General features: G+C 35.9%; 1 protein-coding gene across 4 annotated transcripts in view; it reads right to left on the bottom strand.

The window, feature by feature from the left end:
• Nucleotides 1-5,556: 5,556 nt before the first annotated feature.
• The window catches only part of TUBGCP3 (tubulin gamma complex associated protein 3), a 79,062-nt gene continuing 64,592 nt past the window's right edge, over nucleotides 5,557-20,026 (bottom strand). For all 4 annotated transcript variants that reach the window (XM_016151901.2, XM_016151905.2, XM_016151902.2 and 1 more), the window contains 5 exons: nucleotides 18,826-18,914; nucleotides 18,565-18,696; nucleotides 14,222-14,362; nucleotides 9,069-9,185; nucleotides 5,557-6,684 (listed from right to left, as the gene is read on the bottom strand). In XM_016151901.2, the coding sequence (XP_016007387.1) occupies nucleotides 6,526-6,684; nucleotides 9,069-9,185; nucleotides 14,222-14,362; nucleotides 18,565-18,696; nucleotides 18,826-18,914 (638 nt within the window). In that variant the 3' untranslated portion in view covers nucleotides 5,557-6,525. The remainder of the gene's footprint in view (nucleotides 6,685-9,068; nucleotides 9,186-14,221; nucleotides 14,363-18,564; nucleotides 18,697-18,825; nucleotides 18,915-20,026) is intronic.

Here is a 20,026-nt window from a genome sequence, read left to right as displayed (position 1 = left end):
TCTGCAGCACACACAGTGATAAGAGCCACTTCGTGGTGCTGTATCTCCCTGACAGCAAGGCTCCCAGGATTATAGGGATGGCTGCTGCCAGGCAGCCTATGCACCTTGTGCCTAGGGGCAAGTGAGGAGTCACACTGGTAGGGTGGCATGGCACACTGAGACCTAGGGATCCCACGTGGGTTCCTCCATTTTAATTTTGCAACCCTGACCAAAAAGAGGTAAGACTATAAAGATTCAGATCCCCCCACCCCAGGAATGACTGTTTGGGCCACACAGCATGGCAAGCCACCAACATCAGCCAAAGTGAGGCCTGTGGGTAAGAATTCAAAATGAACAATGGAGGAGGGAGAGGATGACCAGCCACAGCCTTGCACATGGAGATGGGCTGGGCTCACCCCACTCACCACCTTCTTCTGAGTTCTCTCTCAGAAATAGGCTTGAGAGAACCCAAAGGAGCTGTTCCCCAAACTCATGGGGGCAGTGGGCAGGGGGAGCCGATCTATGGGCCATGAAAATGGGCCCCTTAGATCTTCACCTATGAGAATGTCAGATCTGAGGCCTGGATGCCATGCTCTGAAACCCATCATGACCATGCTGTGGCCATGCTTCCTATGGGCCTCTTCCAGCCTACAAGAGAGTGTTGCAGGGATGCTAACACAGACCCATCCTGGGAGACACAGGATTCCTGTGATGGGTAAATAGCTCAGAGACCCCTTGATGCTTTGCTAAATGTTCTCAGAACTGCACCATACTCTGAGACTCTTCTGCCCAGCCTTCCTTCCCTTCCGCCCTTCTTCAAGAGGATCTGACCTGAATCATGGTCTGCTGGCTTTCCCAGGCTCCACCAAGTCCCTCCCCATTGTCCCTCTCAGGTATTTCTTCCAATAAATCTTTTATATATACAATTCCATGTGCTGTCTGCTTCTTGGAGAATCCAGATGCAGGTACATAGAAAATCCAATGAACTCAAAGATAAACTAATAGAATTAATAGACAATTGCTAAGATAATTTAGCAAGACTTCGGAATACAAAATCAATATAAAAAATGATTGCATTTTTGTGCATCAGGAACAGGTAAAAATATAGTGGACAATTTGGTGACAGACAGAGGGGAGGGGATTTGGGGGCTGGGAGAATGGGGTGAAGGGTTAAAGAAGTACAAATTAGTAGTTGACAGATAGTCACGGGGGTGGGGAGCACAGCACAGGGAATGTAGTTAGCATTAACATATTGTCTAGGTGGAAAACCAGAGGAGAGAAGGAACAATTAGGGGGATCATTTTATAAACCACATAAATGTCTAACCAATGTACTGTATATTTGAAACCAATTAAAATGAAAAAAAAAATGGTAAAAAATACTATTTGCAATAGCATTTAAAAAAATAAAGCCCCTCGGAATAACTCTAATAAAAGTTGTACAAACCCATGAAAACATTTATAGAATTTTGAAAGACATTAAGAAAGACCCAAGTAAACATGGAGAGATATACTGTGTTCATAGATTAGAAGACTCAATATTATAAATATGTCCCCTCTCTCCAAATGGATTTATAGATATACTATAATCCCAATCAAAACAACCTCTCTTTTTTTGGTGGTGGTAGGAACTAGATTTTAAAATTTATATGAAAGAAATGTCAGAAATAGCCAGGGTATTCTTGAAGAATAGTAATAAGTTTGAAGCACTCTTCTTAAGAGATACTAATCACTTATAAAACTAGAAATTTAGACAGTTTTACATTGATACAAGGAGAGAAATTTGACCAGTGGGGGGGGGGGAACCATGAATATATGGATTTTTGCTTTACGACAGAGGTAGTATTTCAGATTAGACTTTTCAATTATTAGTGCTTGAAAACTAGATATATTTATGAAAAATAAATGAAATTGGACTCCTACCTCACACTGTATGTAAAAATTCATTCCAGGTAAATTAAGAACAAAATGTAAAAAATGAAATTATTACATTTTCAGAATAAAACATAAGATAATATATCTCATGAAATTTAAAATAAGAAAACACAAAGAAAGCATGCCAGGAATTCAGAGAAGATATGTGCAATACATGTGACAGAAAAATGACTATATAAAATGTATAAAGAATTTCTATGAATCAGTAAAAAGATAGCAAACAACCCTCCAGAAAGTGCAAAGGACAAAACAGGAACTGAAAATTCAAAACTGGGAAAATTCAAAGGGCCAGCGAATATATTAAAACATATCCAATCTCATCAATATTTTAGAAATATAAATTAAAGCCACAACATACCATCATATAGCAGCCAGATTGGCAAAACTTGAAAGTCTGGCAATGCCAAGTGCCCCAGGATGCAGAGCAAGGAAAACTTTCATACACTAGACACAGGGATGTAATTTAGCACACTTTGTAAAACAGTTTGGCACTACGAGTGAAGTTGAAATGATCTTATAACCAGCAATTCTACTCCTGCTATTTACTCTAGAAAAACTCTTGCATATGTGCCCAAGGAAACATGTTCAAAAATGTTCACAACAGTAATGTTTGTAATAGCTAAAAACTGCAAATAATCCAAACACCCATTAGCAATAGAATGGCTGAGTAAATTGTAGTATGATCAAAACATGGAATACAGACATATCTCAGAGATATTGCAGGTTCAGTTCCAGTTCACAATACCGCAATAAAATGAGTCACACAAAGTTTTTGGTTTCCCAGTGCATATAAAAGTTATGTTTACACTATACTGTAGTCTATTTAGTGTACGATAGCATGTTTAAAAAAAAAAACCCAATGTACATACCTTAATTAAAATACTTTATCATTAAAAAATGCTAATCATCATCTGAGAGTCCTAATCTTTTTGCTGCTATGGGGCATACCTTCAATTTGTAAAAACACAGTACCTGTGAAGCTCAATGAAGCAAAGTAAAATAAAATGAAGAATGCCTGTAGTACACAGCAATGAGTGAACTTCAGTTACAACTGGCGGTATCAGTGATTAATACACTTAAATTTTAGGTATCATCATGATCCCACATGTGGTAAAATTATAAAGAAAAGCAAGGGAGTGACAGCCACAAAAGTCAGGATGACTTACCTGCACAGGGAGAGGAGGAAATAGAACCAGGAAGAGTCAAAAGCAAGTGCCTGGGTTACGAGAATGTTCTACATTTTAAACTAGGAGGTAAGAACATGGTTTCTGGCTTTATTTTATAGTTAATCTTTAAATTCTATATGTCTTAAATGTATGTAAAAATTATATAGACAAATACCTATATAATTCATAGCTGCTTCTTCCAAAAAATCAATAGAACTGACCAACAAGCACTAAAATGAAATAGCCCTTATCAAACTCTTCTTGCCAAACTCATAATCAATTCTCTATCATGAATGAACTCTGCATTTAAGCAGCATTCAAAAGAGCTGGGTTTTGGCTCCTGTGACAATCCAAGGCTCCTGTCCAGCCTCTAACTATTAGGAGTATTTCAGGCTTGGTCTTGAATCTTCTCTGTACACTCTTCCTGGGCAATCCCATTGAATCCCATGCCTTCACATACTATTTACATGTTGAATATCTCTAGCCCTGGCCTCTCCTCTGAACCCCAGACTCAAATCTTCTGTTCACCTAGGGCCAGCCATCCACCCTCAGTACAAAACTCCTCTGGAAAGGCCGGGATAGGAGCCTTGTCCCTGTTACTTGTAGTAACCTGGGTTCACTGTGGCCCACAAGCTCAACTCACAGCTTCAGCTATCTACACAATCTACAGGTAGTACAGTTTCTGGTAAACACTTGTCCATTCACACAGGACTCACGGCTTGTGACTCAACTAGGGTATGACCACGGCTATTTGATGAAAGTGCTCTTTTCCTAATAAGTGGGATTTTCCATTATAGTTGGCTATATCCCTCTGTCCTATATTTTAAGGACACATTCTCCATAGGGACAGGAGACTCACAATGCCCTGAATTCTGCTAGTGACATATATGTAAGGAAAGGCAGACCTATCTTTTCTTTAGTCAAGTCTATTAACTCAATAGGACATGAGGGAAGCAAGTTCTTTCAACCTGAGGACAACTGTGCCTTTGGCTACTGTACCTGAATTTCCTGGATGTAAGAGGTGTCCTCAATGACAGAAAAGCTAGGTTAAAGCTTACTTGAGCTGCCCAGGACAAGAAACTTCATTCTACCAGAACACAAGAGTGCTATTTATTAAAAACCTACTATGAAACATATTCTATGCATATATCTTTATCTCTAATCTTTCCAACAACCCAGAAAGATTAGAATAATCATTCTCAGGATGAAAAAGTAACCATTCCAGGGCCATGCCAGGGGTACCTGCCTCCAGAGCCAATTCACTCTGTGGTGGAGTCACCCATGTCAACTACCCAGTGTGGGGCCCCCCGCTCATCAAAGCCTTTGCTGATTTTGAATGACAGGATCCTGTTCCATGACAGGCCTTCCTAGCAGTGGCATCTCCAATGGGTCTAGAATGAGTTTGTCCAAGGCCTCATCTAACCACCACCCCTAGTTCCCCTGACCCTCAGTGGTCCAAACCTCCATCTTCCAGACTCATAGATGTTTTTTGAGTGAGACCTGCAGCCTGGCCCTGCAAGGACCATCCTGACTCCTTTGATGTGGCCCCATAACCAATAAATCTGGCCTATTCACTTAATGGCTCCTTGGTTCAGACGGAGTTTTGGTTCCCAAAGTAGAATTTTCTAGAATGGTTCCTACTGAAGATTATTCTCTGAAGCAAACTTCAGAAAACAAAAGCAGGCTCCAAGGTCTAAAAACTTTGGGAAATTTCTCTTGGAGATACACACTATACCATTATTTCTGGGAAACTTTGCATAGAGAAACCTGCTTCAAATTTCTGGTTTTATGAATTTTTAAATTAAAATTAAATATATGTCCTAAGAAGTTCTGACCTCCACCACAGATTCCTTTCTGCATAGCCAAAATTCCCGATACCTTCTTTTATTTTAGAGACTCTACACCCAAAGGAATCAGATGTGGATATTAATCAAAATATACAGTCGCTCCTAGGTATCTGTGGGAAATTGGTTCCAGAATATTCCCCCATACCAAAATCTGAGATGATCAAGTCACTTTAATAAAACATAGTATTTGCATATTACATACACACATCCTCTCATACTTTAAATCATCTTTAGATTATTTGTAATATCTAATATAATATAAACCTAAGTAAATAGTTATCATATTGTACTAAGGAATGACCAGGAAAAAAAGTTCTGTACATGTTCAGTACAGACACAACTACAGTAGGCCTAACTATGTAGACACATGTCAGTAACAATGTAACTTCTTTTATGTTTGATATTTCTGATCCATGGCTGGCTGAATCTAGAGTCAGACCCCAAAGACACGGAGTGGTGGCATTCCCTTTGGCTCTACATTGATATCTGCACCTGGTCTAATTTCTTGGTTTCACTGATGAAATAATTCACATGCTGAAACACATTAAATCAAATTGCTGTCAATTCTTGTCACCCAAACCTGGCAAGTGATCTGGGTCTCCACAGACTATTCAAGAAAAAACCAATACATGTGAAAGATAATTGCTTTTAATTTTCTAAGTTTTCACTTATGCAACATAATAAAGGCAGATTTATGAGACTTGATATGACATTTTTACAAAAACATTTCCCTCCAACATCTGGTGAGTAGTATATAAATATTTACAATGAAAAAATAGGCAAGGAAAAAGGAAATCTTCATTATTCAAGTCAATTTCTTTCCAATGCTTATCAGAATTCTGAAAATAAAATACTTCATTAACTTTCTAGTCATCCATATTTACACACTGCTTTAGCTGATGGTTTCAAAAAAATCTAGGTTTAAGGATGTTTTTGTTCCACATCACTCCTACTTTGTTCTATACAATTTTAGAAGTTGTCTGAAATAGTAAATTAAATATAAAAATGTAAACTTTGAAGAAAGAGAAAACAATAAACGTGTAAATGTACGAAGATATAAAGGTTCTTATGGAGGTTAATATTTTACAACACTAAAAACCAAAATAAAATGCTCTATATAATTTTCTTAGTAGGGACATTTCAATTTAATTTGATATTAACAAAAATCGCCTCTAAAGAGGATGTTAAAAAAATAGCAATGACATTACCATCTTAACTGATAAATATCCATTGCCCTAATTTTCTCTAAAAGAAACTGATTTTTTTTTGAAAGTGACAAATATAAATTATATCATGGAGAGCTTAAGAAGCTTCAACGAAGTGTGGTATCTTTTAAATATGAAGATTTTAAAAAATAAATGTGAATAGTGCAAACCAGCCTATTTAACTTAGTGCTATTACAAACATTGTCAACTCCAATGTATAAAAACATGACTTCGATTCTACCAGACGCCATGCCATTGGAACACTGAAGTATTTGTGGGCGAGAATGGTGGATGCCCAAAGCATGCCAGTTGTCTTGAGAATTTAAATGTGAATGTTTATGTCAAATAATGCAATTAATAGCATTTGCAGCTCCCTGAGAGACCAGGAAACGCTTCAAGTGTGGGAACTGCGCCGCCCTCTGGTGCCCAGGGACACGCGGAGTCTTGGCTCCCTGGCTTTATAATGCTCGTTAAAGTCCAACCTAAAGCTAAGAAACCGGAGACTTTCATCAGAGCTGGTTGTCAGTAACACCAAAAACTGCTGCACAATCCCCTAAAAAAGAAAAAAAAAAGAATAAAATATTTATTTTAGAAAAGAACCATCCATAAAATGTGCCCCCAACTCCCGTTTAAATCCCATGTGAGGTTGATTTTCCTTCCAAACATAAACACCAGCCATGGCGGCTGTCCCGGGTGAGAACTGCTCTGGGAATCCTAGAGTTTACTCACCTAATGGAACCCATAGTAGGAAGAGATGTTCATTTTTACCAATACAAATTAGCAATTAATAAATTTTATTTAAAGGAACTAACCAACAGATTTTTCCATTTTGCCCTAAGTTCTACAAGAATAATCAAAACAGCAAAGCAACTGATGTGAAAAACACTCTATTCTTTTTATCTTACTCAGTGTTACATTTTCATCTTTAATGAGTTATGAAAGAGTATTTAATCATAAAGCCCTGAAGGGAAAGCAAATTGAGAACTTAAAAAATGGACACAAGCCATACTTTTAGGGTCGCTAGGCCTTTTGTGGATGTCAGGCTGCAGTCCCCATTCTGAAGGGTGGAGCCGAGTGCAGCTGTATCACCTCCTCACTAAGGGGGCTTTGTAAAGATGATGAGATATGACTGAAGTTTACTTAAACTTCACTACTTGACAAAATTACTGACAGCTTCTATTCAGAAAGAATCACTTAGTAAGGATCTACTGCCTATCGCACAGCTAGCAGACATTTATTTATCTGTTTAAGGTGAAGTGTTGTTTGTCTCCACACTTTCAAGGTTTGGAGAAGTTCTTAGCTGCAGAGAAAAAGTCACTAAAACACGAGAATCCTTTCCTTTCCAAACGCTATCATCTGTCACTTTCCCTCTCCTTGCTTCTGAGGAAGTTGCTGGTATGCAAGGAAACTCATATATATGATACAAAGTAATTTTACATTTGAGCAAGCACATAGTCTGTATGTATGTGAATATCACTTTGTCTTTCTAGGGGATGGAAGACTTAGGAGAAAGTTCCTAAAGAATTATATTGGGAAAAACATAGACAGTGACTTCTTGTTAAGTGATGAAACATGATGATGTGTGAAACTCACTACAAGGAAATCTGAGGAATATTTCTTTTGATAGGTTTGAGACTCTGAGTATTCATTCATAAGCAGTCAATGACAAGTGGCTGCTAATGCCCTACCATTTCAAGTCCTGATACAAAGAGAATAGAAAACTACTTTTTCTGTTAAGGAAACATGAACGGTAATGATTTTAAAAGATTACGACTATAATAGGAGTAAAACTAAAGTTATATTAAGATCACCTTTTTAAAAATGTACTAACTCTATCAGGAAAATGTGTAACTATCATTCTCTCTTTTAGAAATTACCACATGGACACATTTTTAAGTTATATATTACTCCTTTTTAGCTGTACAGCTTCCTTAATAATATGGAACTAACCATTAGGTATCCTTTTTAAGAAATATCCTTTTTAACAAACTATTTTTACAACACAGGGTCGAGAAGATATTATATTATCAAAACATCTATTGAATAAAGATATTTCTGCACTGAACATAAACCAGTCATTACCATCGTTTATGAAACTTGTTTTCAACAAAATACAACAGTAGGTCAAAGACCACTTGTAAAGGGGACACACTGCCCCCTTAGATGTGCTGAAGAAAAATATAAAATTAAAAAGCATCGGGATCCTAGGAAGCAAACTATATACCTATGGAACAGTGTGGTGATGTTTCATTTTAAATTTTGAACCACATGAATATACTAGCACATAAAAACATAATTTTTAAAAGTCTGAGTGTCGATCCTTGATTTGTCTAATTAATTATTAGCAGTTGAATGGAAAAATTCATAAAAAATCTTTTAATCTATATTTCTAACATGAAAATTGCATTGAGAAAGAGATGAAATCAGAAACCAAACCTACGAAATAGAAGTAAAGAACACAATGTACGGACTCTCTATTGGCCTCTCTTGTAAGCAACTTTAGGTCTGTTCTCCCTGAGCTTAACCACCTGGCTGCCTTGGCTACTCAGCTTCTCACTGAAGTGGCTCCCTGCACTATGATCCTGACATACCTCCTTGGGCACTCCTCTCTCCAGCATGTCACATACTGCTGCCTCACCTCAGGGCTCACAAAGAAGTCTCAGCTGCAGAGATGCACACCGGTCGGTCTTCCCAGAGCTGGCCCCACCACTAACACCAGAATCGTCCCGGGTGGGGTTTCCAGACCTGGCTGTACCACAGAGCAGTCAGATCAGTATCTCTGGGAAGGGTCACAGCCAAGGTTGGGAACCACTGTAGGTGCTACTCACAGCTACACTAATTGAAATTATTCCTTTTTAATCATTTTGACAGCCAAATGTCAGTTACAGAAAAATGAGCAATGTGATTTGAATAGCATTTTGTTACTGTAATGTGCACCTGGTAGAAATGCGTCAATATTCGCAACTGGGAACACATTTTTGGTATAGATTCTTGAAATTCTTGAATCCTCTTGTTCTCCTCCTCTTCCTCTGCTGCTGTCACTCCCCACTGGCCCTAAAATCAGGTTGGAAGAAACTGTTAAAGTGGGACTGAGATGAAATGTTAGGAGTGGGAAGATCTGCTTTCTATGCCCCTCTGTACTGCTAAGAACTTTTATAATTTTCCGATGCCAAATTATTCTCTAGCTTACTTTTCTAATTAATAAAGGAACTTGGAAATATTTTATAGCATAGATATGAGTAAACATAAAACTCCCTCATTGTTTTTCATATAGTATTACACTGTATATAACATGTAACAATTTAGATAATTTGTCACAAACTAACAAGTCTTTGGTATTACAACAAACAATGCTATAATAAACATCCTTATATTTTTCCATTATTTTGAACACATTTTTAATACAGACAATACACATAAAAACAGAACCAGATGATTCAATGTACTGGCACCCCTTAAACTTTGCATTAACTCTTGACTTTAATGGGAATGCTTACTATTTCCCCCAAGCATTATGTATTTCTTTGTACTAGAGATATATCTATCTACTATTTTTAAAAGATTATTCTCAGTCAGTGGTGAATTTGACTAAATGTCTTTTCAGCCAATATAGAAATTATCAAAGGATTCTTTTCATCAACTGACATGGTGAATTCATAGATTTCCTGAACCCTTGAGTTGCTGAAATCCATCTTGGTGAATTATTCTTTTAATATTCTGTTAAATATTTTCCACTAATATTTTATGTAAGATTTTTTCCATCAATATTTATAATTCAGATTTGGTCTTTTTGCATTTTGGTGTCAATTTCATAATGCTTCATAAACAGAATCTGGAAACTTTCCTTTTCTATGACTAGAACAATTTATAGAGCACTAGAGCTCATTACTGCTGAGTGGTTGGTAGATTTTTTTCCTCATGTACTCAGTATATTTGTGCTTTTTCCTCCTATTACCTATTAGGTTAGTTAATTGCTTATTTCCCACCAGCCTTGGGACTCCCAGAAAGAATGAGCTCTTGGATTTTATTTACTCTTTTTTTGTTTTCTATTTCATTAATCTTTGCTCTTGTCATTACTATTTCCTCTGGCCTTCTTTAGGTTTATTTTACTGCTGCTTTTCTAACACCCTGAGTGGAATTCTTAGTTTACTTACTGACATTCTCTCTAGTTTATTAATACATGCATTGAGGATTATGGATTTTCATAATTATGTCCTACTTAGTTATGTGCATTTGAGTTTTCATGGTCTGAGAAAAACTGAATTATATTTCTAACACTAATGGGTTTTAATCCATTCTTCTTCTCTTTGCTACTTTTTGTTTTATAAATACTGATACTATATTGTTTCTATCTAGTGTGACTTGTACCTTTATCATCACAAGGTATCCTTGGTCTTGTTTGTTGCTTTTCCCTGGAACCGCAACCTACTTTCCTCTGAGGAATTTCATTTGCTTAGTATGCCTTGTCTCACTCTTCTATGTCACTCTGTTCTGAGTATCTCTTCCACATGAGAACTTCCCAACTAGCAGGTCAGCCCAGACAATGAGCACTTTAGTCCTCTGACAAGCCACCCTCAGTGATGGGCAATCCAGTCCACTTACCAAGGGGGACCAGCCAAACACTGTCTACTATTGAGAGTCCTTTTCTTTTATTAGGTAGGTTTAACCTAGTTACCTTTATTGATAGGATGGATATGTCTGATTTTAGTTCTGTCATCATAAATATGATATGCTTTCTTATTTACCTTTCATGTTCATATATACGTCCCACCTCACAGTGGTTTTATGTGTGTGTTTGAAGTAGGGTCAAGATAAAGTTACCTAACACTATTTACTGATTATCCGTTCCGTATTGTTCTCAGTGCAATCTGTGTCAGGAATAAATGATCTGCAATTGTATCTGGATGTTACTCTGTTCCATTGATTTGTCCTTTCTTGAGCCAACACCATTAATTACTGTAATTTTAAGTCTTGGGTATATAGGTATACTCAATTATAAATGTATATCCTCTAATTTTGTTCTTGTTCAATATTCTCTTCACTATGTTAAAGCCTTATGTATTTTCACATAAATTTTAGTATTAGCTTATAGTTTTCTAGCAAAAATAAAATAAAATAAACTGTTGGGATTAGAACTAGGATTGCACTGGATCTATAAATCAATTCTCCAATCCATGAACTTGATACTTTCATCTCTTTATTTAGAATCCCTTTAATATCTCTCAGTGATGCAGTGGTCAGCAAAATTTTTTTTGTATAGGGCGGAAATGCCAATATTTTAGGATTTATGGGCCATTTGGTCTTTCTACAATTACTCAACTCTACTGATACAGCACAAGGGCGACCACGGACAATATGTAAATGGATGGGCATGGCTGTCCCAATAAAACTTTATCTACAGAAATGGATGGGAGACCAAATTTGGCCTACAAACCTTAGGTTGCCAAGCCCCATTTTATCATTTGCTGTATAGAGGTCCTGCATATACTTTATTACATTTTAATGTTCATTTAATGGCACTTCTTTTAAAATTTCATTTTGTGTGTTGTTTATAATAAGAAATACAATTGATTTTTGCATACTGACCTTGTTCCTGCTACCTTGATAAATTCATTTACTAATTCTAGTAATTTATCCAAAGATTATTTTGGATTTTCTTTGTCCACGACCATAATTTTTGAAATTAAAAAAAAAAAAAAGAAAGAAAGAAAAAGAAAAACATGACAGCTTTCTTCTTTCTTTCATTTTGTATTTCTTTTTCTTGGTTTGTAACACTGGCTGGACCACAAAGTGGTGGCAGCACCACGTCCCATTCCTACGGCCAGGGGCGCGCTTCGTACACTACAGCATTAAGGAGGTTTTCCTGTAGATTTTTCAAACAAGCTTTTTATCAGATTTTACTTGATATTAAAATATTTTCTCCATCTATTCAGATGATCATAATTTTTCTCCTTTAATTATAAATGTGAAGTACAGTATTTTTACTAGAATGATAAAAGGGCTTTGTATCTTAAAATGAACTGAAACTTATTTGTCACATCCTATCCTTTGATATACGACAATGTGACAATATTCTGTTTGAACTTTTACACCCACGTTTAAGACAGAAACTCATATAGAAGAACAGAGAGCAGCAAAACCAGACCTGTCTAAATGCTGCTTTGTAAATATGACTTTGGAACCTGGTAACTATTTTACATGAATAAATTTGTTTTACAAATAAAAGCTATGCCTGGAAATTAAAAGCAAAAATAAAACCAATTAATCTGTGTATTGAGTTGGTGGCAAAAGCATAGGAGTAACTATTCCAAGGGGCACTACAACATGGAACCTGATGTACAGGACCTATAGACTGCTGGTGGTAGGACCAAGATTCTTGTTCTGACAGAGGTGTGTGTGTACATGCGTTGGGGGTGATGGTGACTCTTGGTAAATAGCAAATAAATGAGTATGCCAATGTTAGAAACCAAGACTTCCAATGTAAAACATGAAAAGAAAGAGAAGTGCTTTATTCCTAAATTTGAATTGAAAAATACCATTATAAATGTAGAGTTTTTGAGAAGAACAGTGGGGAAAAAGCAGACAACTAAGGACATAGACTGAGGGAGAAAGAAGACCTTTGGGGAAACCTCTGCCCCAAAACAACAAGAGAAGAAAAAAAGAACAAAATGCTGAGAGTGAGACCGCGGAACCAACTTGCATTGCACTTAGGATTCATTACACTCAGCACTCTCAGCATTCTGAAATCTTTTCATAATTCTTCTTGCAGAATCTCTTTAAAACTTTAGTGGACCTCAGGTCTAAATGATTGCTTTATCAATTATTTTGCTTACCTAATTTAAATAATTTTTTAGATACAGTTTCAGCTTTTAGATCTCCTACTGCATCCCTAGGCACATCTGAATAAAATATACTGAATAAACCTGACTTATTATGTAGATCTGTTCCACTCCGGTGCTGATGGTTAACAGTCTGAAGAGAGAACCATCAACTCCCACACAACTGGCTGCCATGCTATTATAGAGTGTGAAAATCCTAAGGACCTTAAGGACTGATTTTTGTAGATTTATATAGTTTAGTAATTCTCCAAAAGGGCAGATTCTCTGAGGCATGTGAGCAGTTTAAAAAATCATAGCAGTGCCTAGCATTTGTTGAATCCTTACTAAATGCTAAATAACTGACATATACTACCACATGTAAATAAGTAACTCACTCCTGTTTTACAAAAAGGAAACTACCTCTTGGAGAAGTTAAGTCACCGAAAGGCACAAAGCCAGTGTGAGTTACAGTCACGGTGAACTTCAGTCTGTCTGGTACCTAGTGTGCCTCCCTGTGTATGCAAGCTCTAGCATTTCAGAAGTACAAACGATCTCTCTGGGCAATACAAACAGAGAAGTACTCCTGTTTCCACAATATCCTGAAGAGACAGCTTGTGCTCTAAGTTGTAAATTTTCTATGCCAAACATGATCCTCTACTACTAATTTTAAGGAAAAAGACACTCAAAAATGAAACTCATCAAAATGTATTAACTGAAAAAAATTATGTCACCATCCCATGAATAAGCGTCTTAAAAAAATAAAAGATCATAAGGTTAAACAGGTTACATTAAATACAAGAAATGCCCAAAACAGCCAAACTTGCTCAATAAATCTTCATGATTCAAGGTCATGGAGGACATAAATAAAATACTTTAATAAGGTCACTGAAAATAGCCACAAGTGTAGAGATTTGGTTCCCATGTGTATATACGGACCTGCCACCTTCAAATAATAAAGTGATACAGAACTGAGGTACCACTCTGAAGAACACCAATACATATGGGTATCGGCATCTTAACACCTATTAATGAAAAGTAGTAAAACATTGGTGATTCTTGTGAATATTATTGTGGTTTTGTTTGTTTGTTTATGATGACAGTGATGGTGACCACTTCCTTTAAAACAGCACTTCCTCAGGACTTCAAATGTAGATGTGAGCAGGCTCAGCTTTAGGAACATTTCACCAGAAAAAACTATTTGTTGTATTTGTGATTATTATGGCAATAAATTCATTATTTAAAGTGATAAATCCACTAGTATAAAAGCCATACCTCAATTTCACGTTGTTTCTTTTTCTCTTCAAACTGTAATCGTCTCTGCAACTCTTCCAGGGCAGCTCTGTATATTGCATCTTGAGTATTCTGAAGTTCAATGATTTGATCAAACACTGCTCTAAGTTGGTTTAAAAGTGTCTGAAGAGATAAGACAATTTTATAAATAGAACCCCACGATGCTTGTTACTAAGTTTTTCAAATAAAATATTGATAATAAAAAGATACCATAAAGCAAGACATCAACTCACATTCTCAAAGTACTCATTAGTTGTTCATTCATTACCAAACATTTACTGAACACCTACAGTGCAGCAGCACGGTACCAGGTCCTGGCAAAACCATGTAATTCTACATCACCATAGCAACGGCAGTCAGACATACCCCAAGCTCTCTTTGCAAATTATCTCCAATCCTCGCAACAACCTTATAAACTAAAAGTGCTGCCTCAAGTTTCAAAGCTAGTAGTAACCGTTCATGGATTAGAAAGAAAAGGAATGGAAAGCATGTCTGGATTTTTCTTGTTTTCTTTTTTCTTTCTTTTTAGTGACACATACTAAAACCAAACACCAAGACCATAAGAAAGGAAATTCTTACTAAAACAAAGAACAAATTCAGCAAGTTTTTTAAAAAAACAGGTATCCCAATTTATACCAGGAATGAAAGGATGTTTTAACATGGGGGAGAGGGGGACTCTAAATGTTTCAAAAACATATCAATGTCACAGTACATATCTTTAGTTCATTGCTTATAAGTGTCACATAGCATTCTTCAGTACATAGCTACCATATTTTCCCTTAGTGAAGCACAGAAAGGAGGAAACAAAATGAGATCTACAGCACAAAATCATTTATGTAAATAAAAAATATGCCCATGCAAAATACCATATATATATCTTCCCAAGATCATATAGCAAATACACTGGTGCCAATAGTGGGGAAGAGTTGAAGGAGGAAAACTAGGGAGTTAGTGAATGAGGTAACATTAAGCCCAACAAACATGAGAAGTCTTTCATGGACTGATGACAACAGTGTGCCATAAATGAAGAGGAGAATTAATCAAAAAAAGAAAATTAACAATTTCTGGGGGAAAAAGATGATTTTAATAGTGTAAAAAAAATTTGTTAAAACTTAACACCCACTTGTGATTTATATAAAACATCTAAACAAACTAGGACTAGAAGGAAACCTCCTTAATTTAATAAAGGTCCTATCAGAAGTCTTGCCAAATACCCCAGTCAATGCGAAATGATAAAACATCTCTATGACAAGTCAAGGTGTTCCATCTGTGTTCCTAGTCAACCTAGCTAATACCCCAAGGTGAGAAAAAGCAGCAGAACGCATACCCTGTAGAAAGAAACAAACTTTTCCCTTGTGAAAAACAGGATCTAAGCAGATATAGAAAACAATGGAATTAAAAATGGATATAAGATCAAAGCAAAAAAATTAATAGCATTCCTATAGACATCCAAAGTCCACAAATATGCAAGCTAACAAAAAATTTGTAAAATGTTTAGGGGATAAAAATGGTATAACTTTACTGAGAAACATAAAAGAAACAGAAAACTGGAGAGGCTCCAAGTTCATGAATGGGAAGATGCAATAAAGCTGATTTGGGGAGAAACTGACACCTTTCAACACTGTCATTGAAAACATTTGCAATGCCATTTCCACAACCATCATCTGACAGATGTGTGCTCTATCCTGCTAAAATATTTCCTTTTGTGAAGGAACAGTAACACTTGGGTCCAAATTTCATTTACTAAGTTGTAGCAGCACCAATAACAGTTGAGCTAACATCTGACACTTAAATAAAACAAAACTGAAATTACTATTTGCTAAATAACTTCCAGCACAACCTAATTCAAGAGAACTTAAATACTGCAAAATGATAATTCATTTTCTTCTTCACTTACTACAATGTACCTGTGGGAAACAACAACAATACAGACCTGATTTGGTCAAAAGAAGGACCTACCCAAGTACCTGTTCTTGTTCAGTTAAGCAACTCAGATTTGTACAGTAAATACTGCTTGTCTTAAAATTTGTATTTCTTTTGGAGGAATTTTATAACAAAAAAGAAAAACAGAAGATGAAATGGTATAATATTTTGTTTTTAAAAATGATTTATTTCCTCTAATTTGTTTCTTTACTGTAATTAAAAAAAACTTATTATTTTTGGAGCAATTAATTAATCTATTAGGTGGTTTACTGTTTAACTTTAAGCCAAAGGTATAATATGAGCTTCTGTTAGAATCCGTTCTTACAAGATAACTATAAAAGTGTGTTCTGTGGTGACAGCAGTTTGTGACAATTTACTGTATGACTCAGGATTTTTCTCAACAATAAAAAAAAATTACAAAAATGTACATACACACCTGCAATTGTCATGCCACCACCTCCAACTTCAAACTAATGTGTATCTAACAGCCTTATTCTTCTTACTAAGTGATATAATAAAAATATACTTAATTTATGTCAGTAATAGATTGTTTCAATCTATTTTATATACTGGGTTTCTTAAAAAAAAAAACTTTAGTGATTATTTTAAACAAATCATCAAATTAAAAGTAAAACCATCAGCAAGGGACAATTTCAGAAATGATTATTAAACCTTCGGCACAGTCATTCTTTCAATGAAGTTAGTTGGGAACGACTCATATATAAACAATCCATTATCATAAGAAAATTATGTTACAGAAAAAAATATTTTCTCTCTTGGATTCTGTTCATATCAATGGAAATCTTCTAGAGGCAAGAAGTATGACTATTTAGTTTCATACAGAACATTCATATATGTAAATGGGCTAAATTCCTATATTATCAGTTGCATGAGTGCTCCTTATTTACCACAATTAGACTGACTTTAGTGTGGATATAATCCTCAGTAGTTCATAGGCTTTCTGAAAAGCATTAAATCTAAAGATCATAAATATCTATAAGGTACACACACGATGACTTTTAATAGTTTAAAAGCAGTAGCAACTAACACTTACAGCCACATACTATGAGGAACAATTTAAGTGAATTACATAATTTAATTCTCACAAATCTATGGAACAGAGATGAGTATCATGCCTTTTTAAAACACAAGAACACTGGGGTCAAAAACTGAAAAGGGATGGAGACCTTGGTTCATCTGACTGCAGAGCCTCCGTGCTGTCTGACCAGGGCACTTGGGACACACAGGACAGCGAATGCCTTGAGGCCAGGAATAACATCCTATTTGTTACTACATGAACTCACCCAATAGTGTATGAAAATGTTCATCTATATCTACTGAAAAATAAATGTATCAACCAACAGAATTCACAGAAATTGAAACTTTCTATGATCCCAGCCTGATAAAGATGAGGTTTAGAAATAGTAATAAATGCTAAAGGTTTGAGATGTATATTTCTTAAATTACTAATTATATTCCAAGTATTTTAAATTAATTTTGTGCCATTATTTCAATACACTTATAAAAACATTCTATACAGAATCATCTCTGATCTGAGCAATTTTTTTACACATACGATTGATAACTCTTTAATAATGGAATTTGGCATACCAAAACGTTTTCCCAGCCATGACTGGCTAACCCAAATATACTGAGAATTTAAACAAGAAAGCCCTTTTAAGCACTGTGATTCCCACAGAAGAATCCTTGAAGAGAGTGGAGGTTTGGTAGGAGGCAGCTCTCTTCAAGCCTAATATTCCTTTAAAGTCACATGTTTAATGTCAAAACTGTACTTGAAATTTTGCCTCTGACTTCGCAATACAGTTATTTCAAGTGAAAGCAAGTGTGGGGCCCTGCAAATGCTTAGGATTTCTCTAGGCAAAGAGCCTATTCTCTAATTCATACAGCCAGATACTGACATGAAGGCAAAATAGAGAAGATCATTATCCCAGATTAAGAAAATAAGTGTGTAGCCCGGAGGGCACTGTGTTTCCTCATGCCATTCTCCTGACTTTTAGACAAGTTACCAGTTTGTTTTGTTCTTACACTGCCTTGTTAGGTTTACTTAGTTCAGAGAGTTTCCCTCCACAACTTAAAGCCATCGCTAATTTTTCTTTTGAATAACCGCAAGAGGATATTATTATTACACCTATAAAATGAATGGGCATTATATTCTTCACCATTTTTCTATCCATTTTAGAGCATATTCTTGTTTCGGCACTATTGTTACAATTCTGTTCAGAAACAGTGCACTTTGAATATTAAACTATTAATAAAATTGTCTGAACCACTACTAATGTGGACATCAGGCAATTTTTAAGATTCTCCATTTGGAAGGAACCCAAGAAAAGAAGACTATGATTATTCCTGCTTCTCGTTTCTAAACCACACATTGGCCTTACTCTGGAGTCAGTGTCCAGCAGACACCGGGAGATGATGGTATCCAAGAACACCTCGTGCGCTGCAATGATGTGGTCCAAATCTTGGGCCTGCTGCACTTTGTTCCAAAGTTCATCCCAAGAACATTCAAGCACCTAAGATATAACGATGCAAAATTTAGGTATAATGTTGTGTTCTTCCCAGTGTAGTATCATTTATGAATAACACCAAAGTCATAAGACATGACTTATTTAAACTAATATCAACATATAATTAGAATGTACCTCAAATGTAATGTAATACTGCATCTGATGAATGAAATGGACCATCTCAGATGCCAGGATGTGACAGTGATGCAGCACCCCAGAGAATTCTGCAAGAGAGTCAAAGATCAATGTTACACACCACAGGGAAATACACGTAAAACCAACACAATGTTTCTTTCCTTTATATCTGCTCTATATCTCTCCAAAAAAAAAAAAAAAGTATTAGTAGCTTAAACCCCCGTTAAAACAGGAAACAACTTTTTCATAATCAATTTCTGTGCTGTTCAAGCTTAACAAGAGTTTAGCTATCTAATCAAGTAGCATTATTTTACTGTACAGAACATAAGAACCTAATAAGAAATGGCATAAAACAAAATAATTGTATTTGAAAATGAAATAAAAATATTTTCTTATAATAATGCAATATCCTGACTGAATATAAATTCAATTTTATGGCTTCTTTACAATGAGTCTGCCTATTCTACATTAACCATTTACTATTCCCTAGCTATTTGGAGACAAAAGTGACATTTCCTTAAGGACTCAAATGTGACCTTGCAACCTGAGAGAAACATGAACCTTGGAAGGAGGTGAGCCTGAGCCCATACTCTGCCAGTATTCTTTATGAGATTATAAAACCATCAAAAGGCTTGAAGGTCACCACAGAATGGCCGTTTTCTGCTCCCACTTTTAATTTCTCATTCAAAGAATCTATCAGGGTATGACGGGATCCTATTGTACATGAGGGCTCAATCAGAGATGGGTCCATCAGAGGAAGGACTACAAAGATGTTTCAGTATGGGTCAGACTTGACATGTTCTTGTTACTGCTCCAAATGCCTTTAATTAGCTACCTAGATAAATAATTCATTGCTGCATGAAGTTATTCAAGACCTCATTCTTGTCCCTTAGGAGAGTAATGAAGTAAAATATATAAACAGGTGCGAAAAAAATAATGGTGACAATAGATACTTTAAAAAATACTTTCTCCAAGTTAATGGTTAAGTGACACTGTGGGAATTGTGCTAGCCTGGTTTAACATGTACTCTTTAGCCAGTGAAGAAACAGCATTGTCTCCTCAGGAGGTCAGCACGTGCTCCAAATACTATACCTGCTGTCTTCCACACCATTAGTAATGTACAACCCATGAATATGGTAAATATTCTCCCCAAAGAACAGGTTATAAGCTTCACTTTCATCTGTAAGCCTAGAATGAAGAT

The sequence above is a fragment of the Rousettus aegyptiacus genome, unplaced genomic scaffold, assembly GCF_014176215.1.
Source record: "Rousettus aegyptiacus isolate mRouAeg1 unplaced genomic scaffold, mRouAeg1.p scaffold_m13_p_11, whole genome shotgun sequence".
In the NCBI taxonomy this organism is placed as follows: Eukaryota; Metazoa; Chordata; class Mammalia; order Chiroptera; family Pteropodidae; genus Rousettus; species Rousettus aegyptiacus.
The sequence above is the reverse complement of the archived record's forward strand: the minus strand, read 5'-3'. Positions and strand labels throughout refer to the sequence as shown.